The following is a 24608-nucleotide window of genomic DNA, read 5'->3' as shown; positions in this document are numbered from 1 at the left end:
AACAATGTTAAATATTGGCGAAATATCATAACCTGCTGGAAGTTCCACTTTATATGCACTCTCTCCCAATCTCTTCAGAACACGACAATGCGCAAAGCTCCTAAACTTCAACTTATGATACTGCCCTGGAGAAAATCTCTCTTCCATAGGTGGACTATAACTAAATCACCCTCATTAAACTCTTTTTGGCATCTGTTTTGATCAACACTCTCTTTGTAACACCCCATGTTTGTCTTAAGCTTTTGTATCTGTCTTGAATGTGTTCCACTCAAGCCTCTGCATCATTGCTAACTCGCTCCATATCAAGCAAATTCTCCATATCTAATACCTGCTTTGGGTTCCTGCCATAAACTGCTTCAAAAGGTGATCTCCCTGTGGTTCTAGTTTTGGTACTATCATACGTGAATTCAGCTTGAGACGAGAACAAATCCTATTGCTGCGATAGTCCTCCTGTTAAATAGCACAAGGATTGCCCAAACTCCTGTTATCTACCTCTGTCTGACCATCAGTTCAAGGATGGTATCTGCTGCTGAATTACAATTTACTCCATCTTGCATCACAAGGTCCTCCAAAAGTGGCTCATAAAGCATGTCTCTTGATCTGAAGTGATAATTTTGGGAACTCCGTGGTGCCGAACAACATCCCTGAAATACAGAATGGCTGTCTATGTAAGCATCTTTCAGCATGCGATAAATGCATCATCTTCGAGTAGTGGTCAACCACTAGGAACATAGAGTCCATTCTGCAGGCTGTTTGTGGCAATCCCACCAAAAAATCCATACATCTTCCCTTGGCTATCTTGGTACCAATAATAGAGTGCACTGTCTGGTGTTCTAAGTCCTTCCTTTTGCTAGCTGGCATGTATGCTTCCGTCCATGTACCTCACAACATCTCTCCTCTGTCGCGGCAAAAACTACCTGTCCTCCACCAATGCTAATGTATGGTCTTGGCCAAAGTGACCTCCAAGCCCTCCACAATGCAAGTCGAAGAGTATCTTCAACCTCCGGAGCTATCTGATATGTAGAGGCGATTTCCCCTAGACAGAAAGCCATCCTGTAAAACAAATGTTAGTAGCTTCTGGATCTCCCTTCCGTACTTGTTCAACAATTTCAGAAAATATGAGTGAGTAGCATATTGTCAAGGGACTGCTTCAAAGCCTCCAATTGATGTCGATAGAACACACACCATGGATCTTCTGTTCAACGCCATGGATCTCCTGCTCAATGCATCTGCAACTCGGTTTCGACTTCTAGCCTTGTGTTTGATTAAAAAAAGTGAACTACTGTAAGTATGAAACCCATTTGGCATGTCTTCTATTCAAAGTTTTCTGAGTACTCAGGAACCTTAAGGCCACGTGATTGGAATACAAAACAAACTCCTGCTCAATCAAATAGTGCCTCCATTGGCTAAGGGGCATGCACTCGCATAGATATCCGAATCATATGCCAAATAGCGTGACTTAGAATCACTTAACTCCTCACTGAAGAAAGCAACAGGCTTACTCTCCTGGCTCAAAACGGCCCCAATTCCAACATAGGATGCATCACAATCCACCTGAAAAACTTTATCAAAACTCGGTAAAGCCAAGACCTATGGTTGTGTAATCTTTTCTTTAATCAATATCTGAAGCAATCATTGGTTGCATCTATCCAAACAAAGTTGCCTTTTCACATACAATCTCTAATGGGAGCTATCAAGCTGCTGAAGTTCTTAATAAATTGCCAATAAAATGTAGCTAGTTTGTGAAAACTATGCACATCCCAATACAAGTCAATGTTGCCAGTCAATGATTGCTGGACCTTAATCGAATACACTTTAATCCCCTCAGCAGATACTGCATATCCCAAGAAAACAAGATTGTCTTTCAAGAAAGAAAACTTCTTAAGATTTATAAATAATGTTTCAGCCCATAATGTTTCCAAAATCCATCTCTAATGAATCAAATGTTCCTCAATTGTACTGCTGCAACTCAAAATATCATCAAAACATAACACCACAACAAATTCCCTATGAATGGTTTGAGCACTAGATTCGTAGCTTGCATAAAAGTACCAGACGCAAAAGGCATCACTAAGCATTCACATAACTCCTCCCAAGTCTTGGATGTTGTTTTCTATTCATCTTCTGATCTAATTCTGATCTGATGATACCCACTTTGTAAGTCAATCTTGAAAAATATCCTTAGATCCCGATAACATGTCCAACATATCATTTAAGCAGGGTATGGTGAATCTATATTGGATTGTGGTATTGTTTATGGCCCTACTGGCCGCACACATTCGCAGTGCCATCTTTTTTGGGAGTTAACATTGCAGGGACAACACTGGACTTAGGCTCTCACGAATCGACCCCTTATCCCATAGGTCTGAAACGTGCCTATGTAGCTCATCATGCTCATGCAGACTCATGCGGTAGTGTGGTATATTTGGTAAACTAACTTGCAGAACCAAGTCTATGCAGTGTTGGATATCTCTTACGGGAGGTAACCCACTGGGTAATTTTTCAGGCATCAAATATTGGAATTCATCCAAAGGCTGCTTAGCTACCTCATTCCCCACCGCAATGTGACCATTGTCCTTTATTATTAAGGCATACATAACCCCTTTTTCACTACTTTAAGCCAAAAAATGTTGCGTGGACAGAACTACTACTTTCTTTTTCACTTTAACCCTCTCTTTATCTTCAACTCTTAAAGGGTGTGGTTTGACATTCACACCATCCTTGATAATCGAATACCTATTGTTCCATCCATTATGAATCATGGAATGCTCGTACTACCAACGACGTCCCAAGAGCAAGTGCCAGGTGACCATTGGTAATATGCTGCACTATATGGAGCCATTATACTGTTTACCAATAGAAAATGAAACTAATCAATGAGAATCAGCAAGAGCCTTACATTACCTTGTTTGAATTACTGTATCTTGTAGGGATGGTATGCTTCTCTTCTTGAACTTTGATTGTTCACCATCTCTTGGGAGACCAAGTTCTTGCATCTCCCACTATCAACAATGACTGTGCATACGTTGCCTTGTACAATACATCTTGTGCAAAAGATGTTAGTGCGCTACCATTGACTCATCAACAACCTTGGTTGCAGCTAGCATAGGTTGAATCACTAGGAGGTTTCCGTCATTGACGTATGTGTCCTCTTGGCCTCTATCGATATCAGCCTCACTCCCTTCATTGGTGTGCACATCTTCCTCCTCATTACCCTCCACGGATTCCCCTCGTAAGTGTAGACCATCTTGGCGCTTTGTACAATCATAAGACCTATATCCCTACTCCCCACACTTGAAGCATGTTTCTAATTTACGGCTCTTTTGGGGCTGTAGTGTGTGCTAGGCTTGTGTTTGGAGGTTTGGCCCTTAAATCTGCGTTCTTCCTCACCACGGGACTGGTTAGGGGTTTGCCCCCTACCTCTTTGGACTTTATAGTGGCTGGTCGCTTATCTACAAAGTGATTGAGCCCAGATTTGCGCAATTTGGTCTTTGCTACGGTTGGCAACGGGCTGGGTGCCAGCCTTGGCCTGGCCTCAGTCCCTATAGGGCCAGTCCGAGCCTAGCCCGGCACGGACCGGGCTGAAGAGGCCCTGGTAAAGGCTGGGCCAGGCCAAATACAATCCACGAAAATAAAAGAAAAAAGTAAACTAAGGGCCTGGCCGGGCTGAGCGGCAACTGTTTAACCCTGGCCTTGCCCAGGCTGGCTCTACCCTTAAGCCGTGGTGGCCTGGCCCTCGAGCCACATCTTGTGGCCCAAGTCCTGGGTTTTTAGGGCTGGGTCCACTAGGCTGTGCTGCCAAGGCCATTGTCAGGCCTAGTCTTGGCATTCTAAGCAAGCTGATATGCCTGATCCAAGGTAAAAATCTGATGCATAGCAACATATCTTGTATTGCCATACGTAGCCCACTGGTATATCTGCAATCACTTGGTCATTAGTCTTTAGAATATTATTCTGACTCAACAACTGATAGAAGGCTTTTGTATGATCCTGTAATGAACCATCTTTTTGCCGTAAATAATGCAGTCATCGGTAGAGATCTTGCATATAAGCTTTGGGCAGAAAATTTTCCCTTCAAACACCTCTCCATCTTCTTCGAACTGCGGACCTCTTGCTTCCCTTTCTTGTGAGATTGACTTATATTTGTTGCCATGTCCTTTTAGTCTTGGTACCAACATATCCTATCTTTTAAGCTCTGCCATATCCTTTCATCCACAAAAGTGTTCAAGACTTGTAAGACAATCAAGGAAGTCATCTGACTGTGATCTTCATGTAGGAAATTTGAAGAATAGTAAAAACAGCAAGAAATTAAGCCAAACACAAGCAAAATTTGGAGAAACCATAAGGTTTCCGCTTCATCCCAAGTTAGATTTCCAAAATACTATGCTTTTCTTTCTTTTTCAATTCTAAAAATCATGTGGAATGACCAAGGGCCTTTATCTAATTATTCAAGAACATTAAATGTCCATACAAAGAATAAAATAACCCAAAAGTCCTAACTTAATTACAAAATCCATAATGACAATTTTACTCCTATGAATAATAACCTATGACCGGTACCCATGAGTAGTACCTGTGAATAGTACCCTAGAATCCTAAAAATCTTAAACGCCCCAATAATAAACCCTAAAACTAAAATAAAAATATACATCATTCGAAATGAAATAAATATTAAGAGTAAGAGTAATTTTACCCTTCATCATTCTCCCCTGGTTGGAGAAAACTCATCCTCGAGTTTTGAAGTGTGTCAAGATGAAATTTGCATTAGTCCAACAATCTTCTTTAATCCAAATATTGTAAATATGATCCTGGGATTTGTGGGTTATTGTAGTAATTAAAACACAAAGATTGTGCATTGAAACTGAGTCCATGCAATCAGTTGATATATCCATAAACACTTTTGAGAAACTCAAAAGGAAAGGGTTATTGTATGTTGATAAAGTTTGTTTAGCAATATGAACTGGTTGAAATTGCATCAGTTCAACCATATAGCCTTGTTGAAATTGCCTAGGCTAGGCGCTAGAGCGCAGCATGGGTGCATCTTTGAGATGAGTGTTGGATTCGGTGACTGAACCAACAACTTTACCCCTTGATTCTCCTTGGAGTAATCTTTTACTTTGTCAAAGATTGGTTTAACAATGGAATGTTGATCATCATTATAGATCAGATCTCCTATAAGATCTTGTTCTTCATCTAAATATTTATCGAAGATTGGTGGAAAATCAATATGCGGATTATCGATAGAACTTGCGTAAATACAAGAATGTCCTCATTCAAATAAAAAAATGCTAGATTGATGTCCCCCAACATCGAGATCTTCGAACACTTTCCTCGACACTCGACTCTTCATGTGGAGCATGGGGATGAAAAGGGTTATACTCGACATCTTTTTTGACATAAAGATTACTGTCTTGCCCATGAATGATGTTCAGAAACTGCTGCGTTAGTTGTTGAATTTGCCTTTTAAGTTCCTCAATTTCTTCATCTTTGGGATCATGAAGTGGGTCTATGAAAGTTCCCCTTCCATAGATTCTTCTGGCTGCCATAGATTCTGCGTAATCACAAACCCTAAGCATAGGATCAATAAAAAACTTTACTGAAATTAGGAAGATTCAGGCTGTTTTGGCAAAACTTGGCCAAAATCAACAAACCCTAGATTTGGCTGTAGTTTCCTGACCTTATTGTTGAAGAAACCTTGAGCTATGATACCAAATTGATATAGGAAAATTTGGAAAACATTAAAAACAATAAGAAATCCAGCCAAACACAAGCAAAATTTGGAGAAACCTTAAGGTTTTCGCCTTACCCAAAACTTAGGGTTCCAAAAGGCTAAGATTTTCTTTCTTTTTTAATTTTGAAAATCACGTGGAATGACTACTCAAGGGCCCCATGAGCCTCTTAAGTAATGTTGATTTAACTGTTTAAGGCAGTGTTTGAAAAATTGCCAATCCGATCTGAAATCTGGCGATCCGGATAAAAAATCGGCTAGACCGTTCTGAATCCAACTATAAAACGGGATCCGGCCGTGTTTCTCACATGATGACGTCACAAATCGTTGATCCGACCTTTTTTCTCACATGATGACTTCACAAATCGTTTCATGACATCACATATCCCGTTTTTTCTCACTTGACATCACAAATTGTTGACCCGGCTGTTTTTCTCACATTATGATGTCACATATCGTTTCATGACATCACATATCCAACCTCATTGCTCCACGTCACAGAACGTTCTAGACTTTAAAACACAAACTCTCCACTCATGCGCGTACTTTTAAAGTACACGATTCTCCACCTCATGCTCATGCTATTTCAAGTGGCCCATTCAATGGTATTTATATGTGCTCGTTCAAGTTAAAATTTTCAATGTGGGATTGCGTTGCGAGCAGTGCGCATAACTTACAAGTGGTAAGGTTCGTAGGGACATAATAAAAAGTGCATATACCATTGTCCTGCAGGATCACAATATATTGAAAAAGCATACTTATGTTGTAGTTTTGGATCTAAAATATTTTATTTTGAACAATAAAAAAATATCTAAAATATTGTGTTCCACTATACAATCTATCAATATTATAAAAATAAAAAATAAAGAATAAAGGAAAAAAGATTTTGAGCTTCTAAATACTTAGTGAATTTTTTTATTTTTTCTTATAGTTGTTAATAAGATTTTTTCTTAAAATATTAGTACTAGCTCATAGGATATCAGTAAAACCAAAAAATAATATTAGTTTATTGAATATTAAAAAAAAACTAGTTTATGGAATATTTTAAGAGAAAAATAACAATAGCTCATACCACTTTAGAATTTATTTCAAGTCTCTTTATCAATTATCCCACATTGCAAATATGAATATTTTTATTTATTTTCCTAATTTTATTAAAATATGATTGCAAATTTATGTTACTAAATTCTATATTTCTATCAACACTAATTATTACACATTAGATTCATTTATTTGTGAGGGTCATAGCCTTGTTTTTTGAATCATTTATATTATAATATTGTGATTAGTAATTACACTAATTACAAAGATAATTAAATCTTATATTTTATTATTAATATATTTACATTATAAATTATGCAATGTATTATTTTTTGTTATAGTTGTAAATTAGATTTTTAAATTAGATGATATTATAAGACAAATTTCAAATTTATTCTTCTTTGTATGGTAAAATAATGATAAAATAATAAAATACAAACCAATAATTCTAATTTCATTGTGTAACATTGTATTTATAAATCTTTGATGAGAATCTTCATACAGGGAAAGAATATCTCAATATTCGCATATTGATGAAACAAAATAAAGTTTATTAATGTTGTACCCCCATTTTTTATTGGATTCCTAAAAAACAACATTTATAATGAATTTTTGTGATTTTTGTGGATTTTTTTTTAAGGTTTAATCCAACCGATTCGGTCAATTTCCGATCCAAATCGCCGATTCATCGATCCGGATGGGTTTTTGGGGTGCCCAATCCGGGGCACCGATCCGTTTTTTAAACCATTGGTTTAAGGACATTAAATATCCATACAAAAAATAAAATGACCCAAAAGTCCTAAATCACAAAATGCGTAATGACAATTTTACCGGTGTGAACAGTAACCCACGAACAGTCTGTGAATAGTACCAGTGAATAGTAAATAAAAGATGATAAAAAATCTCTAGGATCCAAAACAACTTAAAAACCATAAAAGTAGACCCAAAACTAAAATTAAAATTATACGTCATTTGAAATTAAACAAATATTAAAAATAAGAATGATTTCCCCCTCTATCAAATCTCCTTGTAAAATCAGGAACATCTACCCTAATACTTTATTCACAGCCTTTAAGCATTTCTTGTCGACGATCGATGTGATTGCAGGCTATCACAGTTTGAATCATCCTCCGAATTCGTATTTGGTTTGCGTCCTAAACCTTGGGGACACATGTTATCATCTTAGGTTTATCCCCTTGCTGCGCAACTCTATTGTAACATCTCTGATCTGGTGTACCTCGGCAGCTAGCATGTTGAATCTTTGAAGAATAACCTCCAAATCCTACCATCATGGGTCTAACTTTGGCGCCTCAACTACGACCCTCTAATAAATCCTCCTCCCTGCAACCCTTGTGCTGCCATCCTCGTGTTGCGAAAGAATCTGATTGCTTCAGTGCATGGATAAAAATTGATTGGCTCTGATACCAATTGATGCAACAATGAGCATTGATGGACAAGATATAACAGATATTAGGGTTGGGAATTCAATAGATTCTGTAAAAGTTAAGCACACAATGCTTCAATGGAGAAAGTGTCTCTAAAATGATAAAATCACAAGACTACTCTCTAACCTCTGTGTACAAAGTCTCAAATAGCCAATCTTGTTCTTCCGTTTTTTTCTTGGAAAGGTTACATAGGAATGGAACTTAAGAAGTAGTGCTATGAAAACCCAGCTGCTATCGCCTTGACCCAAGCCCGACTCCTAAACCCTATAGTATAATAAAAAACCAAATTACCCCTACTAATTAATAAATTCCAAAAGAAAATCTTAAAAACTCCACACCACCCCCCAAATAGCATTAAAAATTCCAGCTATGCCCCTATGAATAGTAACTCATGAACAATAACCTGTAAATAGTAAAAAATAAATAAAATAGAAATTAGGTACTAGAGATGACATCAGCAAGACTGCATTCATACCCTGTTCTCTCCGACTCCATTCATCCATTTCCTCTAGGCATGTGTAGCAGGTGTCGTTGTCTTTTATTTTTACATTATTTTTTGCTTAGAAATGTCAGAACTCTGATAGTTATCAGAATTTTCATCAGCAATTAATGAAATGACCTTTTTACATGGGGTAATGTCTCAATATCCAAGACATCTGAATCACATTTACAGGTCTTAGCATCTATTTCCAGCACAAAAAGTGTCTCCTTTCTTGAACTTTTCTTGTTTATGCTGGACCTTGTTTTTAGTATTCTAGTATTTAATAGTCGTACATGGAATTTATCTGATTGATCTGGAAGATTATTAAATTCCTCCCATAAAGTAGACCAAGATTTTCTTCAGAAACACAGTGGTTTAATGACCTTCCCATATGCTGTTTATGATCCTATCCGGATACTCCAATGATTTGACATTTACCATTTTATGGTTTACTTTGTTGTTTAAGACTTTCCATGCATTGAATTGTTATGCAGGATTGTACGGTCTTCTCTTTCTGACCTTCATTTGGCTAAGAAAAGTTCTGAGGCTCATATATCGAATGAAAATTTGCATTCTATGAAGCTATTAGGTAATGATGGCCATTCCTTGGAATCATCTAATGGTCCCATATCCATTGTGAAGGAGAGCTTAGTTCAAGAAGAAAATTCTTCTCATCAATGTTCATCAACTACCCTAAGTTCTGAGAGTGAACAATCTACTTCCATGGACTTGGACACATGTTTTAAGAAGTGTTCAAACAGTGTGGATGAGAACAAGGATCCATCTTCCCTGAAAGTTTCAAAATCATTAAAACCTGGCAGGCAAGCATCAGAAGAAGAGATCAAGTTATGGAAAGAAAACGGATTTACAAGGTAATGTCTTTTATCTATCAATACCTTTAGGATGGATGACCATGTTCAGTATGTTCGAGGACATAAAATTATGGAGCTAAGCGTAAATTTAATCTATATGAGTTAAACTGATGTTTCTGAAAATCAAAATTTGTGCAGCCTGATAGTTGCTGCCCCAGAGCTGGATCCCTGGAATGCTATTCAAGAACTTCTTCCCCTTCTATCCTATTCTGCACCATTTGCCATCTATCATCACTATCTTCAGGTGTGTAACTTTTGATTTCTGAGAATGCTATTTATTTTGATTTAGTTCTATGTTTCTTTTGCTTAATGATGTTCCTGTCTGGTGTGGGGATGATAGTAATAGATTCGTTGGTTAGAGGGAAATGCAACCTTGATTAGGAATTAGGAACATTCAGTCTTGATAGTTACAATGCACATTGTGTCAGATGTGATTCATGCATGGACAGACATGCTTTGCTACTACACAGGTGATTTGGTCTGTTGTTTTGGGAGCAAATGTATTGAAAGAGTCAAGCTCTTGTGGATAGTTTATTTTCCATGTTCTATTGATTTTATGTATAGTAGTGTCATTTCTTAGCTTTACCTATTAAATAGAAAGAAAATGGCCGTAGTTAAAATATATGCCTTCTCTTTAATGTACTTGCCTTTCTTATATACAGCTACAATATTTTGTTTTTTGCAACTAATCATTATGACTTTAATATCTTTCCTTTCTAAATGTTGCAGCCTCTTGCAATATGCATGCACAATTTACAGGTAAAGCAAATGGCAATTGGTTTGCAGATTTCTGAACCCTGGCTACGGGAGTATCAGGTGATTTTTAACACTACCCATATATTTTGATTTAATAACAAAATACCCATAAAAGACGCATGATTCTAGAAATGGACTTTGGGCCTTGATGGTCAAAGTGGTAGGTGTTATAATATGATGTTTAGGGTTCCATTCTTACCCCAGGTTGGGGACTCCTTTACTATTGATTTACCAAAAAAAAAACATGGTACTAAGTTGGAATTATATCAAATGGGTAAAAAATTGAATAGTTCATCTCTTATGGGTATTTTGATAAATTTTCCTACGTATTATAATTTTGTGTCTGCATTTATATTGCCCTTCAAATTAGGATTTAGGCTGTTCTAAAGGGCATTGCATAATCCTTCCCATCGAAGCATCCGTTTTTCATTATAACTATCTGGGCAAAATAATTGAATTTTGATTGATGGATTGAGTATTCTAGTCTTGCAAATGCTCACACTATTGTGCAGGTCCTTCCATCAAGAACACATCCACAAATGCAGATGAACTCGTTTGGTGGTTACATTCTAAGTGGAACTCGTGTATTCAACAGTGAATCAGAACAAGGGAGCACGTGATGAGTCCCTTTATTTATCACCATTCACCTATTATTTACCTATAATTTTTTAATAAAAATGTATTATTCAGTAAATTATTGCCCCCAATGCGGTTTAGCCATCTGAGTCATCTCAACCATCAATTGGCTGTGCAAGAATGTGAAGATTACGAGAAGGTCCACATGGGATTTCTCAACCCCAAAGTAATTGCCTTTGTTCATTTTTGTGTTCCGGTAGGTCCTAATGGGCCCAAAGTTTTGATAGTTTGTATTGTAGCAGTTCGAGCATCAGTTGCAATTGTTGAGCTTTTGTAAATGAAATTGGTTTTGGCAATGGATAGGACATTTTTGGATGCACTTGGATGGGGAAAATAGGAATCCGCATCTCATCTCATGCAACAGACCAAAATGTATAACTATATTATATTTCTATTTTTCTATTTTCGTATTTCAATTTTCTCAAAAAAAAAATTAAAAAATTCAAATCAGATATATTCAAAATGCAACCCTTGTGTCATGTGTGTAACCTCTTTTTTTCCATTCAATTTTATGTTTCAAACAAAAGAAATAAGTGCTTCTAAAATAAGATTCTAAGATAGAGAGAGCACATTTCGAAAAACGAAAAGTTTATATAGAGAGCTGAGGCTCTAAACAATCAAATTAGAGCTTGCTTCAAATATTTCACTAGAAGAGGTTGTTTTGATATCCGAATATCCTCAAATTGATCATTTCGACATCAAGATGCATGGACATGAGAAAAACATGGATTCAGGTTTTGGAAATAGTGTATTTTGTAATGCATTTTTGAATCGTCAATTTTCATGTTTTCCAAGTTTTCATGGTTCTGTCGATCTTCACCATTTTTGAAGCTTTAAGCTTTATAAATAAAGATGAAAATATATTTTAAAGCTATCATAAAGATTTTTAGTATTGAAACTACATTTCTCGACATTATTTGAAGGTACGCTCTAATTTGATTGTTTAGAGCTTAGGCTCTATACAAACCACACCCTTTCGAAAAAGGGTTGTATGCAATGAGGCCATTTAGTAAAAGAATGGTCGCAACAATTTATAACTATCCAATGTGAAATTCAATAGCTTGGATGTGTTACAAAGTTCGAAAATAGTTCTTTTGAACTTTGAGCTTGGTCATAAATGCATCCGCCCAATTTCCCATCTCAATAGTCAAGATTAATTGCGACTATCCTGTACAAAAAATAAACGCGTACTTTTTCTTTAGAAATTTGAGTCTCTCTCTCCCCTTTTGTTTCCTGTACGCATGCATGTGCATGCATATATGGAAGGGCATAGGTGCCATATGTAAATATGTGTGAATATATGGATGCATTATACATGTTTTGGCAAATGGAAATATAGTGTTTTGCGTGCTCGCCTTAGAAAAGAGATGTTGGATACGTGCAAATAATTTGGATAGTTAGAGAGGCATGGGTCGTCTAGAGAAATGATTTGAGGTGCTTCACCTGAAGGATTTCATACTAGCTGATATTCATCTCAACCGGGGTGATCTTCCCTCGAGAATGGAGGGTGGAGATCACATGTAATATTCACACGTATCGTACACACGAGTTATTATAGGATAAATCGCAATAATGGTAAACTTAGAACTTCTTAGAATGTAGATTGGAATATCTTTAGGCACGGGATCAATGTTGCAGTGAGCGTGTTCTTCCTTGAGAACGAGATGACCTCATCATTCAACTCATCACATCGATGGTATCGTTTTGTTTTGTGCAGCAAATAATGCACTCCCTGCTAACATTGATCTTGATATTCCATTTTGGAAGACGTCATTAAAGTTTATTTTTGTGAACCGTTTGTGTGGAATTTTGCCTTTTGGTATTTTGACCATGATATCATTTGAATGTAATATTCAAATGTTTTCTTCCATACCATCTCCGATACAGAGTAGGAAAAAAAGCAAATGAGGGATCAGCTCTTGCCTGCATGTTTTGGTCTAGTTTCAGGTTAATGACTTAAGGTCATAAACAAAAACCTGCATCTTTTGATCTGGTTTCAGGTTAATGACTTAAAGGTCATAAATAAAAACTTGTTAATGAATTTCCTTCAATTTCTGCTATAGTTCCATAGGATACTACATGTAGAATTGTCGAAAGTCACTCCCAATGACCATTATTTTTCCCCAAATGGTAGTGACGATGGCATGATATCTTGGAATGTTCTATCTACTACTTTAAAAGCATATTTTATCAGTGCTTCATCTTATATTATAATTCGAGAATCCTTTATTTAATCCATGATTTGGTGGATGTGGTGGGAGAAATTAACATTTCAATCAATGCCACTCTAATCAAATGAACTTCTCTTTGAAGCTGATACTCATCTTGCTTATTGGAAGCTTCTTCGCACAACTTTTATTTGCGCTCTATCATGCTCTTTGTACATGAACTTGTATTCTACTTCACAACTTTTATATTGGAGTTGACGTCAGCATTTATATGATAGTTATAATGGAGGACTAATTTCGAATTATATAGAACAAGCCATGTATTTATTAATGGTATTGACAATGTGTGCCATATAATTTTTTGGAGTTCTTTCTTTTATAAATTGGGTAGTTGTCATCTGTTAAAATTGTCGTTCATGAGAAACTATATGCGTAGTGGAACCTGGCATTGTGTTTTTTGTTTTTATCCTAGGCCTATATGGGCCATATCTCATATGCTTTATTATTTGATATAGTGTGCGATCTTTGTTTTTATCGGGCAGCTCGGTAGAAACACTTGCATATATGATTAACATCATATATACGCTATTTTTTAAGCTTCAAAATTTATTAATAAATATAAAAATATTTTTGAAGGCTATCATAAACATTTTCAGTATTGAAACCACATTTCTCGACACTATTTGAAGGTAGGCTCTAAATTGATTGTTTGGAACCTAGACTCTATACAAACCACACACTATGATGAATGGTCTATAATATTAACTATGTTCATTTAAAGGTACGGTTTGTATAGAGCCTAGGCTCTAAACAATCAAATTAGAGCCTACCTTCAAATAGTATTGATAAATGTGGTTTTAATATTGGAAATCTTTGTAATAGTCTTAACATATATTTTTTTGTAATAGTCTTAACGGTCCAAAAACGTGTATTTTCAAACTTGAAATCCATTTTTTTCCCATGTCCATGCCTCTTGATGTCGAGATGATCGATTTGAAGATATTTGGGCATCAAAACAACCTCTTCTAGTGAAATTTTTGAGGCGGGCTCAAATTTGATTGTTTAGAGCCTCGGCTCTATATAAACTTTACTCTTATATAAAAGTATAATAAAATATTTTTTCTGTCAACAATATTTATAATTACACAACCAATATTAATTACTTAAATATTATTATATTTAGGGAAAAATTTATATAGAACCGAGGCTCTAAACAATCAAATTAGGGCCTACTTCAAAAATTTTACTAAAAGAGATTATTTTAATGCCCAAATATCCTCAAACTGATCATCTCGACATCAAGATGCAAGGACATGAGAAAAAAATAGATTTCAAGTTTTGGAAATAGTGATTTTGTAATTTATTTTTGGACCTTCAAGTTTCAAGTTTTCATAGATCTATCGATCTACACTATTTTTGAAGCTTTAAACTTTAGAACTAAATATGAAAATATATTTTAAGGCTATCACAAAGATTTCCAATATTGAAACTACATTTCTCGACACTATTTGAAGGTAGGCTCTAATTTGATTGTTTAGATTCTAGTCTCTATACAAACCGCACCATATATTTAATATATGTATTATAATATGATTGAATGTGAATTCACTCTCATTCTACCTTTTTACATTTGTTTTTTTTAAACTAGAATTCTTTTATATATATATATATATATATATATATATATATATATATATATATATATATATATATATATATATATATATATATATATTGCCAAGTCCGTTATTAATCCAACCGTTCAATTATAAAGAGTTGATTAAAAGCAGGAATGTAACAACAAACAATACAAAAATCAATAAAAAAAACACAAAATTTGACAAAGACATCTTTATTCCACATACAGAGCTTGAGCTTGCGCGCCACATCTTGCCAATCCATCAGCCAATTTAATTTTTTTTCTCTGTAGACATGCTAAAAAATCACATCTTTGCCTTGACACATCCATTACTTCCTTAAATAATTCCACTGTCCTCCAAGGAAAATTATTCTTCCCATTATACTAATTTATCACATTAAGAATGCCCCTCAGCAACAAATTTATTCCCCATTTCCTTTATTATCTTCAGACTTTGCACCAATGACTTAAATTTAGCAACATTAGCAGTAGCTTCACCCACAGGGCCATAATATTTTCTTAGTACATTCGCTTCACTATCTCTTGTAACCCTTCCTATATCACCTACCCCAGGATTTCCCAATGAGCTTCCATTGACATTGAGCTTTAATACCCCTCCATTAGGCGCAACCCAATTGCGCACCCTCTCCTTTTTCCTACAGCTTATATTCAACACTTCATCCATTTTATACATTAAGTCAGTCCTCAGCCAATCGCAAAATTTCTTGCAACCTGCTGTATGTTCAACCACTCTAAACAAAACTCTTTCCTAAATTACTTCGACATATTCTCTAAGATTTTACCATTCCCTTCCTTCCATACTTCCTACACCACCGCGCCTCTAAGTGTTCTTATAAGCATTCTTCCGACCGCACTAACACTACAGTTAACAACTCAGCAGCTTGATCATGAGTCTCTATGTTTAACCCATTCCGACATTCTTCTTACTAAGGAGCATTCAACAAAGAAACGGTCCACAGACTCCTTGTCATGCACAACTATAATACAAACATTTAGAATATCTTACCCCTCAGCATATCAACAGATAATAGCTTTTTGAGACATATTAATAAGAGAAACATCTTACCTGATGAGGAATAGGCAACAGGCATTAAACCAGTTACACTGCTCTCAAACCGGTCACAAAATATTAAAGAATAAGTCAACCTTACTGAGAAATCTCCATCATCACATAACTCCTAAATAATTCTCTCTTGACCCTTGGACCACACGTATATGCATGCATTGCTGAAACTGAGAAATCACCTCCTGTTTTTGTCGATTATGACACTAATGCTCCGTACAGTTTTGTATCCTTCACCCTCCGCCATATCATTTACTGTAGGATTAGTATCGTCCAGTTTTCCATACAGAGCAGGAAATACAACAATCACCTAGCCATTTTTTATGCCAAAACAAGCTTTTCCTTCTATCCCCAACCCACACCGATGCGTTGCTTATGAAAACTATCGTGACAGTCACATACCTTTCCAAACAATGGAAACACCCTTTCTAGTAATACTTTAACATATCAAACCATATTCATAGTCCCAACCATACTTCTCCTTAAAAAGATCTCTCCATTAGTCTCTGACACAATATTCGTAGTTCAAATCTTTTTTAAGCCCATCCCACCCATCTTCTTCGGAGTACAGACATTATTCCAAGCTACCAGACTAAACCTTCTCAGATCATTAGTATCACCTCACAAAAACCTCTTCATTAGTTTGTCAATTTGCCTTGCTATATCATTTGGGTAAGTATATCATTTGGAATTCGATACAAAGACACATTAAAATGGGCAGATTAGAGAGAATCGACTCGATCAAAGTCAACCTGCCTCCAAAAGACAAATATTTGGATTTCCATAAGTTCAATTTGTATTGCATTCTTTGAAGATTTAGATCCCATATAGACCTTCAGCCCTAGTATCCATTAAAGGAACTCCTAAATATTTGACTGGAAATTCTGCAGCCCTACATTTCATAATCGATGCCATCTCTTTAACTTTTGATTCTTCACAAGCCGCCCCAACAAATACAGTTTCCTTCATATTAACTTTCAGCCCTATTATGATCTCAACATAAAACAAACCTTTTCAACACTTCCACATTATTAGTACTTGCATCACAGAATACAGTGTCATCCCCATATTGTAAATCAAAGTACCTTTTGCCTCTATTAGCAACCTGAAAACCATGAAACAATCTAGCTTCCTCCACATTCTTCAACAAAACTATGAACAACTCAGCTATAATGGTGAACAAATAAGGTGACAGAGTGATGCAAATAAAAATTTAAAAAGTTTGCATAGATAAGGTGAGGTATGAGTTTTAGTAGAATTGGGGATATGGTTGATTTAGGTCTCCTATTTTGATGGATTTGAGAGATTTACTTAGAGATTTATAGGAGATTTAAATAGAGATGGATTTATAAGAAAGATAAAGATGGAGAAATTTTGGTGCCTGAGGATTTAGGAAGATAGGGAGGAGAGAAAATAGGGGGGAGAGAGAAAATAAGGAGAGAGAGGTGGCATGTGAGGTTAAAAGAAAGAAGATACGTGAGGTTAAAAAAAAGAAGATAGGGGAAGTACATACATTTTTTTTAGAGAGGTTTTATTTTATTTAAGGTTTTTTTAGTTATTTATTTATTTTATTTGAAGTGTATTTAAAAAGAAGATATACCTTATTATAAACAGATCAAGAATGATCAGAGAATGAAAGTTGAATAAAATTGATCGTGTGATAATATCTTTTTGGGGTGGATTCCCTTGCATGCTTTTGTATTTGGGGTGGATTCTCTTGTAGACTTTGAGAGAGGGTATATTCTCTCAACGATTTTTTTGTGTATTTTTATTATTTCACTTCTATTTTCTCCGTGCATCACAGAGCATTACTCCCTGAAAAAACTTTAAAAAACTTATCATTAATCAATATAGAAAAATGTGCATATGAAAGACACCTTTCCATCCAAAATCTCCACAGAGCACCGAAACCAATTGCTTCCATTGTCCTTAACAAGACTTTATCCAAAATCTCCACGGAGCACCGAAACCAATTGCATCCTTTGTCCTTAACAAGACTTCCCAATCCACCCTGTCATAGGCTTTCTTCAAGTCTAATTTACAGACCAACCCAACATTGTTATCAGCTTTTCTCGAGCAGATACACTCTTGAGCAAGGAGTATATTGCCCATAATTTCTCTTGCGTTGATGAAGGCAGATTGGAGTCCCAGAAAAATACCAAGCAAAACCTCTTTTAACCCTTTAGATAACGTCTTTGTAATGATTTATAGAGGCTTGTTAATAAACTAATTGGTTGGATATCATTCAAACTACTAATCACTGCCTGTTTAGGTTTCAATGCAATATAACTAGCGCTTACCACTTTTGTTTATTCGCCCCATAATAAACTCATTTGCTATTGATATGAAATCCCCTTTAATGGCTTCCCATAAGTGTTGAAAGAAAATAAGTGGAAAACCATTAGGGTTGGGAGCCCTGTCCCTAGACAAACTAAAAATAGAATCCTTTACTTCCTGTTCTAAAAATGGCCTTTCTAACTATATTTTTTTGCTCATTAGAGAGTTTGAATAACTGTATATGTGACAAATCAATAGTAGATACTCTCTCAACTGTAAATGCCTTTTTTAACAATTGATAATAGCATTTTCAATACCTTCCCAATTATTCTCATGTACACCTTCAATCTTGATACCCTATAAGTTGTTTGTAGGTCTTCTGGCATTTACTATAGAATGAAAACATTTAGCATTTGAGTGCCCCTCTTTTAACACTTTATTCTAGACCCTTGCCACTAATATATCTCTTCCTACCTTACCTCTAGCTCTCCATATAACTCCATTCTTCGCACCTTAGAGACAACATCAATAAAAACTCTTTCCTACTCAGATTTGTCAAACTCTCCAATCATTTCCATTATTAAACCAGTTCTTTCTTTAAAATTGTTCTTATGCATCCTCCTCCACTCTATCAGCTGCCTTTTAATATTGTGTCTTTTTCGAAACTTGATAACCATACCACCCATTTTCATTACTCGACATCCACCATTCATAATCACCTCACATGCATTTCTATCAGAAAGCCAGCCACTTTCGAAAGCTAAAGGGCAATGAAACCTTACCAACCCCTATTTCAACTAATAACGGCACATGATCAGATGATAGCTTCTGCACAGGTTTGCAATTAATAGCTGGAAAAAACTCGCCAGAGAACCAGAAAATAAGCATCAATCAAATTTGGCCATGATAGTATCACCCAAATAATTATTTGTCTTCGTAAATTATGCTTCAAAAGTAGGTAAGTCCATCAATTCATTTTATAGATTAAAATTAGAAAAACCTTTCATAAACGGAGTAATTCTACTGCAAAAAGTAGATTCCTCAGGCCATCTTATAATAGAGATTACCAATAATCATTTTTATAGCCATGAACATTTTGGGCCACATACATTTGAAAACATCCAGTTAAAACCATTACAAACAAACAGAAACTAACCAAGTACCACAGTCAGATCAGATTAAACTAAAAGACGTAGGGTCCCATACTGTCCAAATACCCCCTGACTAACCCACTGATTCTTTTACTACATACTGCATTGACTTTAAACCCCACATTTGCAGTAACTTTTTGTACCTTAGTTTCCTGCAAAACCAGATTATCAGGACTTTCTTTTCTTATCCAAAAAAAAAGAAAATCATTCTCCCTTCTCTTGTCCCCAAGACCATGCACATTTCAACATATTATCTTCCTTTAAATTTCAGGCCAGCCCCACGGTGAGCACCTTCCCTAGTGCCAGCTCCTGCTGCTTCATTTTGGCCAACCAATGTGGCCACTTTTACCACTTCCTGCATCACTTTTTGTCCTTTTGCTGCATCATCAACTTCTTTACCCACAGTGTCTTTGTCCTCTTTTATTGAGCTCTCATGCACCATTGAAACTACCTCCCTCAACTTCATTTTCTTCTTGCTTCACCTTCATAGTGATAAGCACCATTTTCACTTCTCCTTTCTGCATCACCTCGCTCTCATTAGCTTGATCCAACTCAACTTCACTTGGTATCACTCGGATAGGCTTAGCATCAACCAATGTTTCCTCTTGTTTGTCACCCTCCACCTCCTTCATAAATCTTCATCATCAAATCAATCGTCTATTTTAAATATTCCTCACCATTCGGAGCGAAAAGAGGCTTTTCATAGAAATTATAGAAAATCGAACATAGTGTCATTAGGACATGACCGGCAATTAAATTGATGAGGGGTTTGGTCTAATCAAAACTAGTTCGACTGCTAATCAAATCAGTTGGACTAAATTTTATAAAAATGAAAATAATAAGTTAAAACTATAAAAACATATAAAAAATTATCAAACTTTATTTTGTAAGACAAATATATCAAAATCAGTTGGTCCTACAGGCCGAAACTGATAAAACTTGGGTTTTGATTGATTTTCAACTAAACTTGATTTCTGGACTAGATTGACGAATGCTACAATTGATGGTTCAACAGGGAGGACCAACCACTCTGGTCCAGTCTTGATAACTATGATCAAACAAGCCCCCCAACCTTTTGAGGATTACACATGTGATTGTATCACGGATCTAGAATTCTATCTCAATCTTCTTATTGTTTACTAAAATTGTCATGTAATCAAGTTTTAATTTGAAACCAGTTTTTTTGTCATGGAGAAGGTGCAGTAGTGTTGAATTGCCTAGACAAATTGAACTATATATGAATTGTTTTCCCACTAGTTGAGTCTTACAAACTAATTAAAAACAATTTTTTTTTTTTGTTTTTGGGAATTCAGTAGAGAAGACAAGCCCCTACCCGTTTTTTTTCAATAGATAGGGGAGTTGTGTTAACTGGAGGTGTAGGAATAGATACCGTAACTGGGCGTAGGGATGCTACCACCACGATCCCAGCCCCTTTTCTAATTAAAAACAAATGTTTGAGGATATAATGACAGTTTACAATGCTTTTCGTGTATAGCATTAAGCAACTACTGAAAGGAGAAGCGTTATTTATAGTTTTTAAGCGACTGATATATCAATCATCGTCTTTTATCTCTTATTCCAAATGAGCAATTTTCTAGGTTCTTGCAATTATATTTTTATGATAGTGACAATAAAGTTTCCAATTGTCTTAGGACATTACAACATGTTCAATGATGAAAAAATCAGCCTTGAGTGTGCTCCTAAGCGCCTTGACGGCACCTAGGTGCAACTTTGCCCGAGGAAGAAAAATGCCCCTACGAAGGTTAAAAAGGTATATCGCCCCTCCCCTCCTAAAATGGAAGGAAAAGGTTTTTGGAAGGCATTCTAGCCCCTAAAAACCATATATGCCTAGTGCCATATAATAAAAAACTAAAAAAGAAAGGAAAACACGAGTCCCTTAAAAAACAAAAAAGTTTACGCCTGTTCAAATGTTTGAGCCCCTTCTCTCTCTCGGTCACAAGGCCAAGTGCTCTCTCTGCATAGAAGAAAAATAAAAAAAAAGAAGATGGCCTCAAAACATTTGCTCGCACACACACACATATACCATGTGCATGTTTATATTTTCTGACCCACCCACACCAACTCCCCCTCTCCCCCCTTTCCAAAAAAAAAAGTGGCACTTAATCCTACCCGTATTGCTTGGAATATTGAACATGTTGAACCCTACATTGATCGAACACCTTACACATATTTTGCGATAATATAATCCTTATCTTTCTGTTCTTTGAAGCCTAAAACTTCCTTGATTTAAGACCATGAAGATTGGTGATCAACTATGATTCAATACTCGATCAAATAGTTCATAATGAACATATTATATCACAACTTGCTGCAGTTTGGATCAAGAAAGATAATGATGCACATATTCTGGTTCGAAATATTATTATTCAAGGGAAATATTGAGAAACATTTACAGTGTCTCAATTTAGAGGTTCTTATGATCCATTATAACATATCATTACTTTTCCCTATGGTGACATAAGATGGCGTTCTAGGATACCGAGAAAAGCATAATGTGTTAAATGTAAAGAAAGGATATTATTTGTCATGAATCTTACATATATAAATTGTGAATAAAGTCTAATGGAAGGCCATCCTATTGTAAAGCAGATGGCTCTTACAATGTACATAAAGATAGAGACGTTTCACTTACGATTTTTTACAGACAATAAACAAAAATTGAGAACTAAGTACTACTAGGGATTTTACAATGTCATTATAGATAGACAAGTTAGGGAAAGTAAGGTTGGGAAATGAGTTATATTTGCAACTTCATTTATTGGGGCTCCAACAGATTCAACCATGACATTTGGATGCAACGACTTTAGTTCAACAATTTGGAAAGCTTGACCTTTTTATTTTTGAAAGGAGTACATTCTTGGGAAAGGGGTTGGGGTTGGGGTTGGGGCTGGGGCTGGGGTGTAGCTCCCCCACACCCTAGTCATCATGTTGTGGTTTTCATTCCCACTACAAAACACCATCCCCCTAGTACTTTAAAAAAGCTAACTCTTAATCTACTTGAAAAAACGGGTAGGGGCTTGTCTTCCCTAATGAATTTACCCAAAAAAAAAAAAAAATTATACATTCTTAATTAGCCTAGAGTTAAAGATCATTTGAGCTCTTGTGGTGAAGCTTACAATTGGCCAAATCTAATTAAGAGTGTTGAGGGTAAATTTGGAGGACATCAAAAAGTATATTATATAAATTAATTTCTTTAGAAGAGTAATTTCTCATGTACATATCATTGAGTTCTTAAAGAGAGGTCTGACCCACACATATATGCTATTAACTATGACAAATAATGATAATGTGAAAACAATTGACCAAGTTCATGCAACAGTTTCAGCTAAGCTACCATTGAAATGAGTTATATTAGCAGCTTCATTTAATGGGTGTCCAAGAGATGCAAGCATGATATTTGGAATCACCTTTCTATTTCAAAGACTTACTATCCTAACTGGCCTAGAGTCAAGGTCATTTGAAACTCTGGTGGTGTAGCTTACAATCAAATAGATCTAATCTGATCCTAAACGGAAATTAGTTTTCACTAGTTTTCGATGAATCTTAATTTTTGCATTGGACCTCATCAGTCAAAACACCCATTAATAGTCCAACCAGTCAAACCAACTGGTACGGTATTGATAATGCTAACTAGGGCTATATTATTGGTAAGAGATTGTATACTATGAGATCATTTATCTTCGTTATAAGGAGGTTACAATTAGATGTTTAATTGGATAGCTTAGGATATATCACGAAGTTCAATTTTTTTCTTTTTAATTTTGAGTTTAGTCAAGACACTCTTACAACCACCTGATTTGAAATCTAACAAACACAAGTAATTATACCTCCTTATACTAAAAATAAATGGTCTCTTGTATACTTTTTCTATTGATAATACATTGTCATAGATCGCATTTCTCCGTATGTCAATGTCTAAAGCTAGAACAAGCTTATTTGTGGATAAAGAGAATAGCAACAAACCCAAACACCCAACTTTAAAATTAGGACCTTTTGTACCAATGCTAAAAGTCCAAGCCCATCATATTTCTCATGGAATTGAGAAGTTGGAGATATCAAACCCAGTCTAGCTAGCACGTGATGAAGAAACCCAATACAAAAGAAAGGAGCACATAATGGTGAACTTCTCCAATTCAATAAATAAACAAACCCTAATTGCAAGTGGAGTTAATGGCGCGTTGAGTGGTGAAGTGGTAGCTCCATCCTCTTCCTACTTTCAACACAATAATCACATTCCCCTTTGGAAAAAGAGAAAGACAGAGAATGAGTGAAAGAAAGAACACTGGCCTTTTATACGCTTGGATGGAGACAAAGATGCTCCAAAAAGCTAAAACACCATTCCCAACTGATAGCTACTCTACATATGGCCCACCCACCACAACTATCCACCTTACTTATTAAATTTCATTGCATGAAATGGAACCCACTTTTGAGCAAAAAGACCCAAGAGCAAATAACCAGCTTACACAACGCCTAAAAAGACATTTGTCACTATGCTAAAAGGAAATTTGTCACTATACTAAAAGGAAATTGGATTTCAAATCGAATTTCCTTAAATTTGTTACTCCTTAAAAGAAATTTTTACTGTACAAATTTTGAGTTAATGAAAGATTTTCTATTTTATAGTTACATAGTCATTGATGCGAGTCAAAAATGCAGCTTGGGGTGTGCGAATAATAACTGAGAAACATAATTGGTGTGCATGAATCGCCCCTTTCTGTTTTATTTCTTTAGAAAAAGAAAAGGGAAAGGTTTTTATACTTCCCTTACTGCATAGAGGATATATGCTTCCCCTCTATCCAGCCATCCAATTTTGATCAAAGTGTGCCACTAACCGTTTGATCTAGATATGACGTTTCAGAGTATTTTATTTTTAGTTAGTTTGCTACAAATTACATGAATGAAATTTGATACTACCATCATCTTAATGGAGCTCACCTAAAAAAAAGTATTAAAAACTATTTTTCGACAAAATATAGTGACCAACATACCCCTTGAAACTTTCTAAGTGTATTTTGGTCATTTTTTTATATATTATATTAATTTTATACTTTTTACAGGTGCAAATTTAGAAGAGGAGTGGACGCCAAAAATTTGGTGTCAAAATAGTTTGTAAAAAAAAAAATTAAAAAATAAAATAGTGTAGAGATGTGACATTGCGATTGGGGCCATCTCAACAACGTCCATTCTATTCATAATAGATGGTTGGATAGGGGGGAGCATATAAGTTGAAAGCTTGTTCAAAAGAAAATGCCTCTGCTAAATTTTTTGGGGTACCAAGTTCTTGGATGTATGTCAATTGTATCACA

General features: G+C 35.7%; 1 protein-coding gene across 2 annotated transcripts in view; it reads left to right on the top strand.

Annotated features, from left to right (window-relative positions):
- The window catches only part of LOC18442466 (eukaryotic initiation factor 3 gamma subunit family protein), a 37053-nt gene extending 25775 nt beyond the window's left edge, over positions 1-11278 (top strand). For both annotated transcript variants that reach the window (XM_006852682.4, XM_088855381.1), the window contains 4 exons: positions 9190-9567; positions 9706-9811; positions 10297-10383; positions 10836-11278. In XM_006852682.4, coding sequence (XP_006852744.1) covers positions 9190-9567; positions 9706-9811; positions 10297-10383; positions 10836-10943 — 679 coding nt within the window. In that variant the 3' untranslated portion in view covers positions 10944-11278. The remainder of the gene's footprint in view (positions 1-9189; positions 9568-9705; positions 9812-10296; positions 10384-10835) is intronic.
- Positions 11279-24608: the final 13330 nt, after the last annotated feature.

The sequence above is a fragment of the Amborella trichopoda genome, chromosome 13 (genome assembly GCF_054954075.1).
Source record: "Amborella trichopoda isolate Santa Cruz 75 chromosome 13, AtrichopodaSantaCruz75HAP2 v2.0, whole genome shotgun sequence".
Taxonomy (NCBI): Eukaryota; Viridiplantae; Streptophyta; class Magnoliopsida; order Amborellales; family Amborellaceae; genus Amborella; species Amborella trichopoda.
The sequence above is the reverse complement of the archived record's forward strand: the minus strand, read 5'-3'. Positions and strand labels throughout refer to the sequence as shown.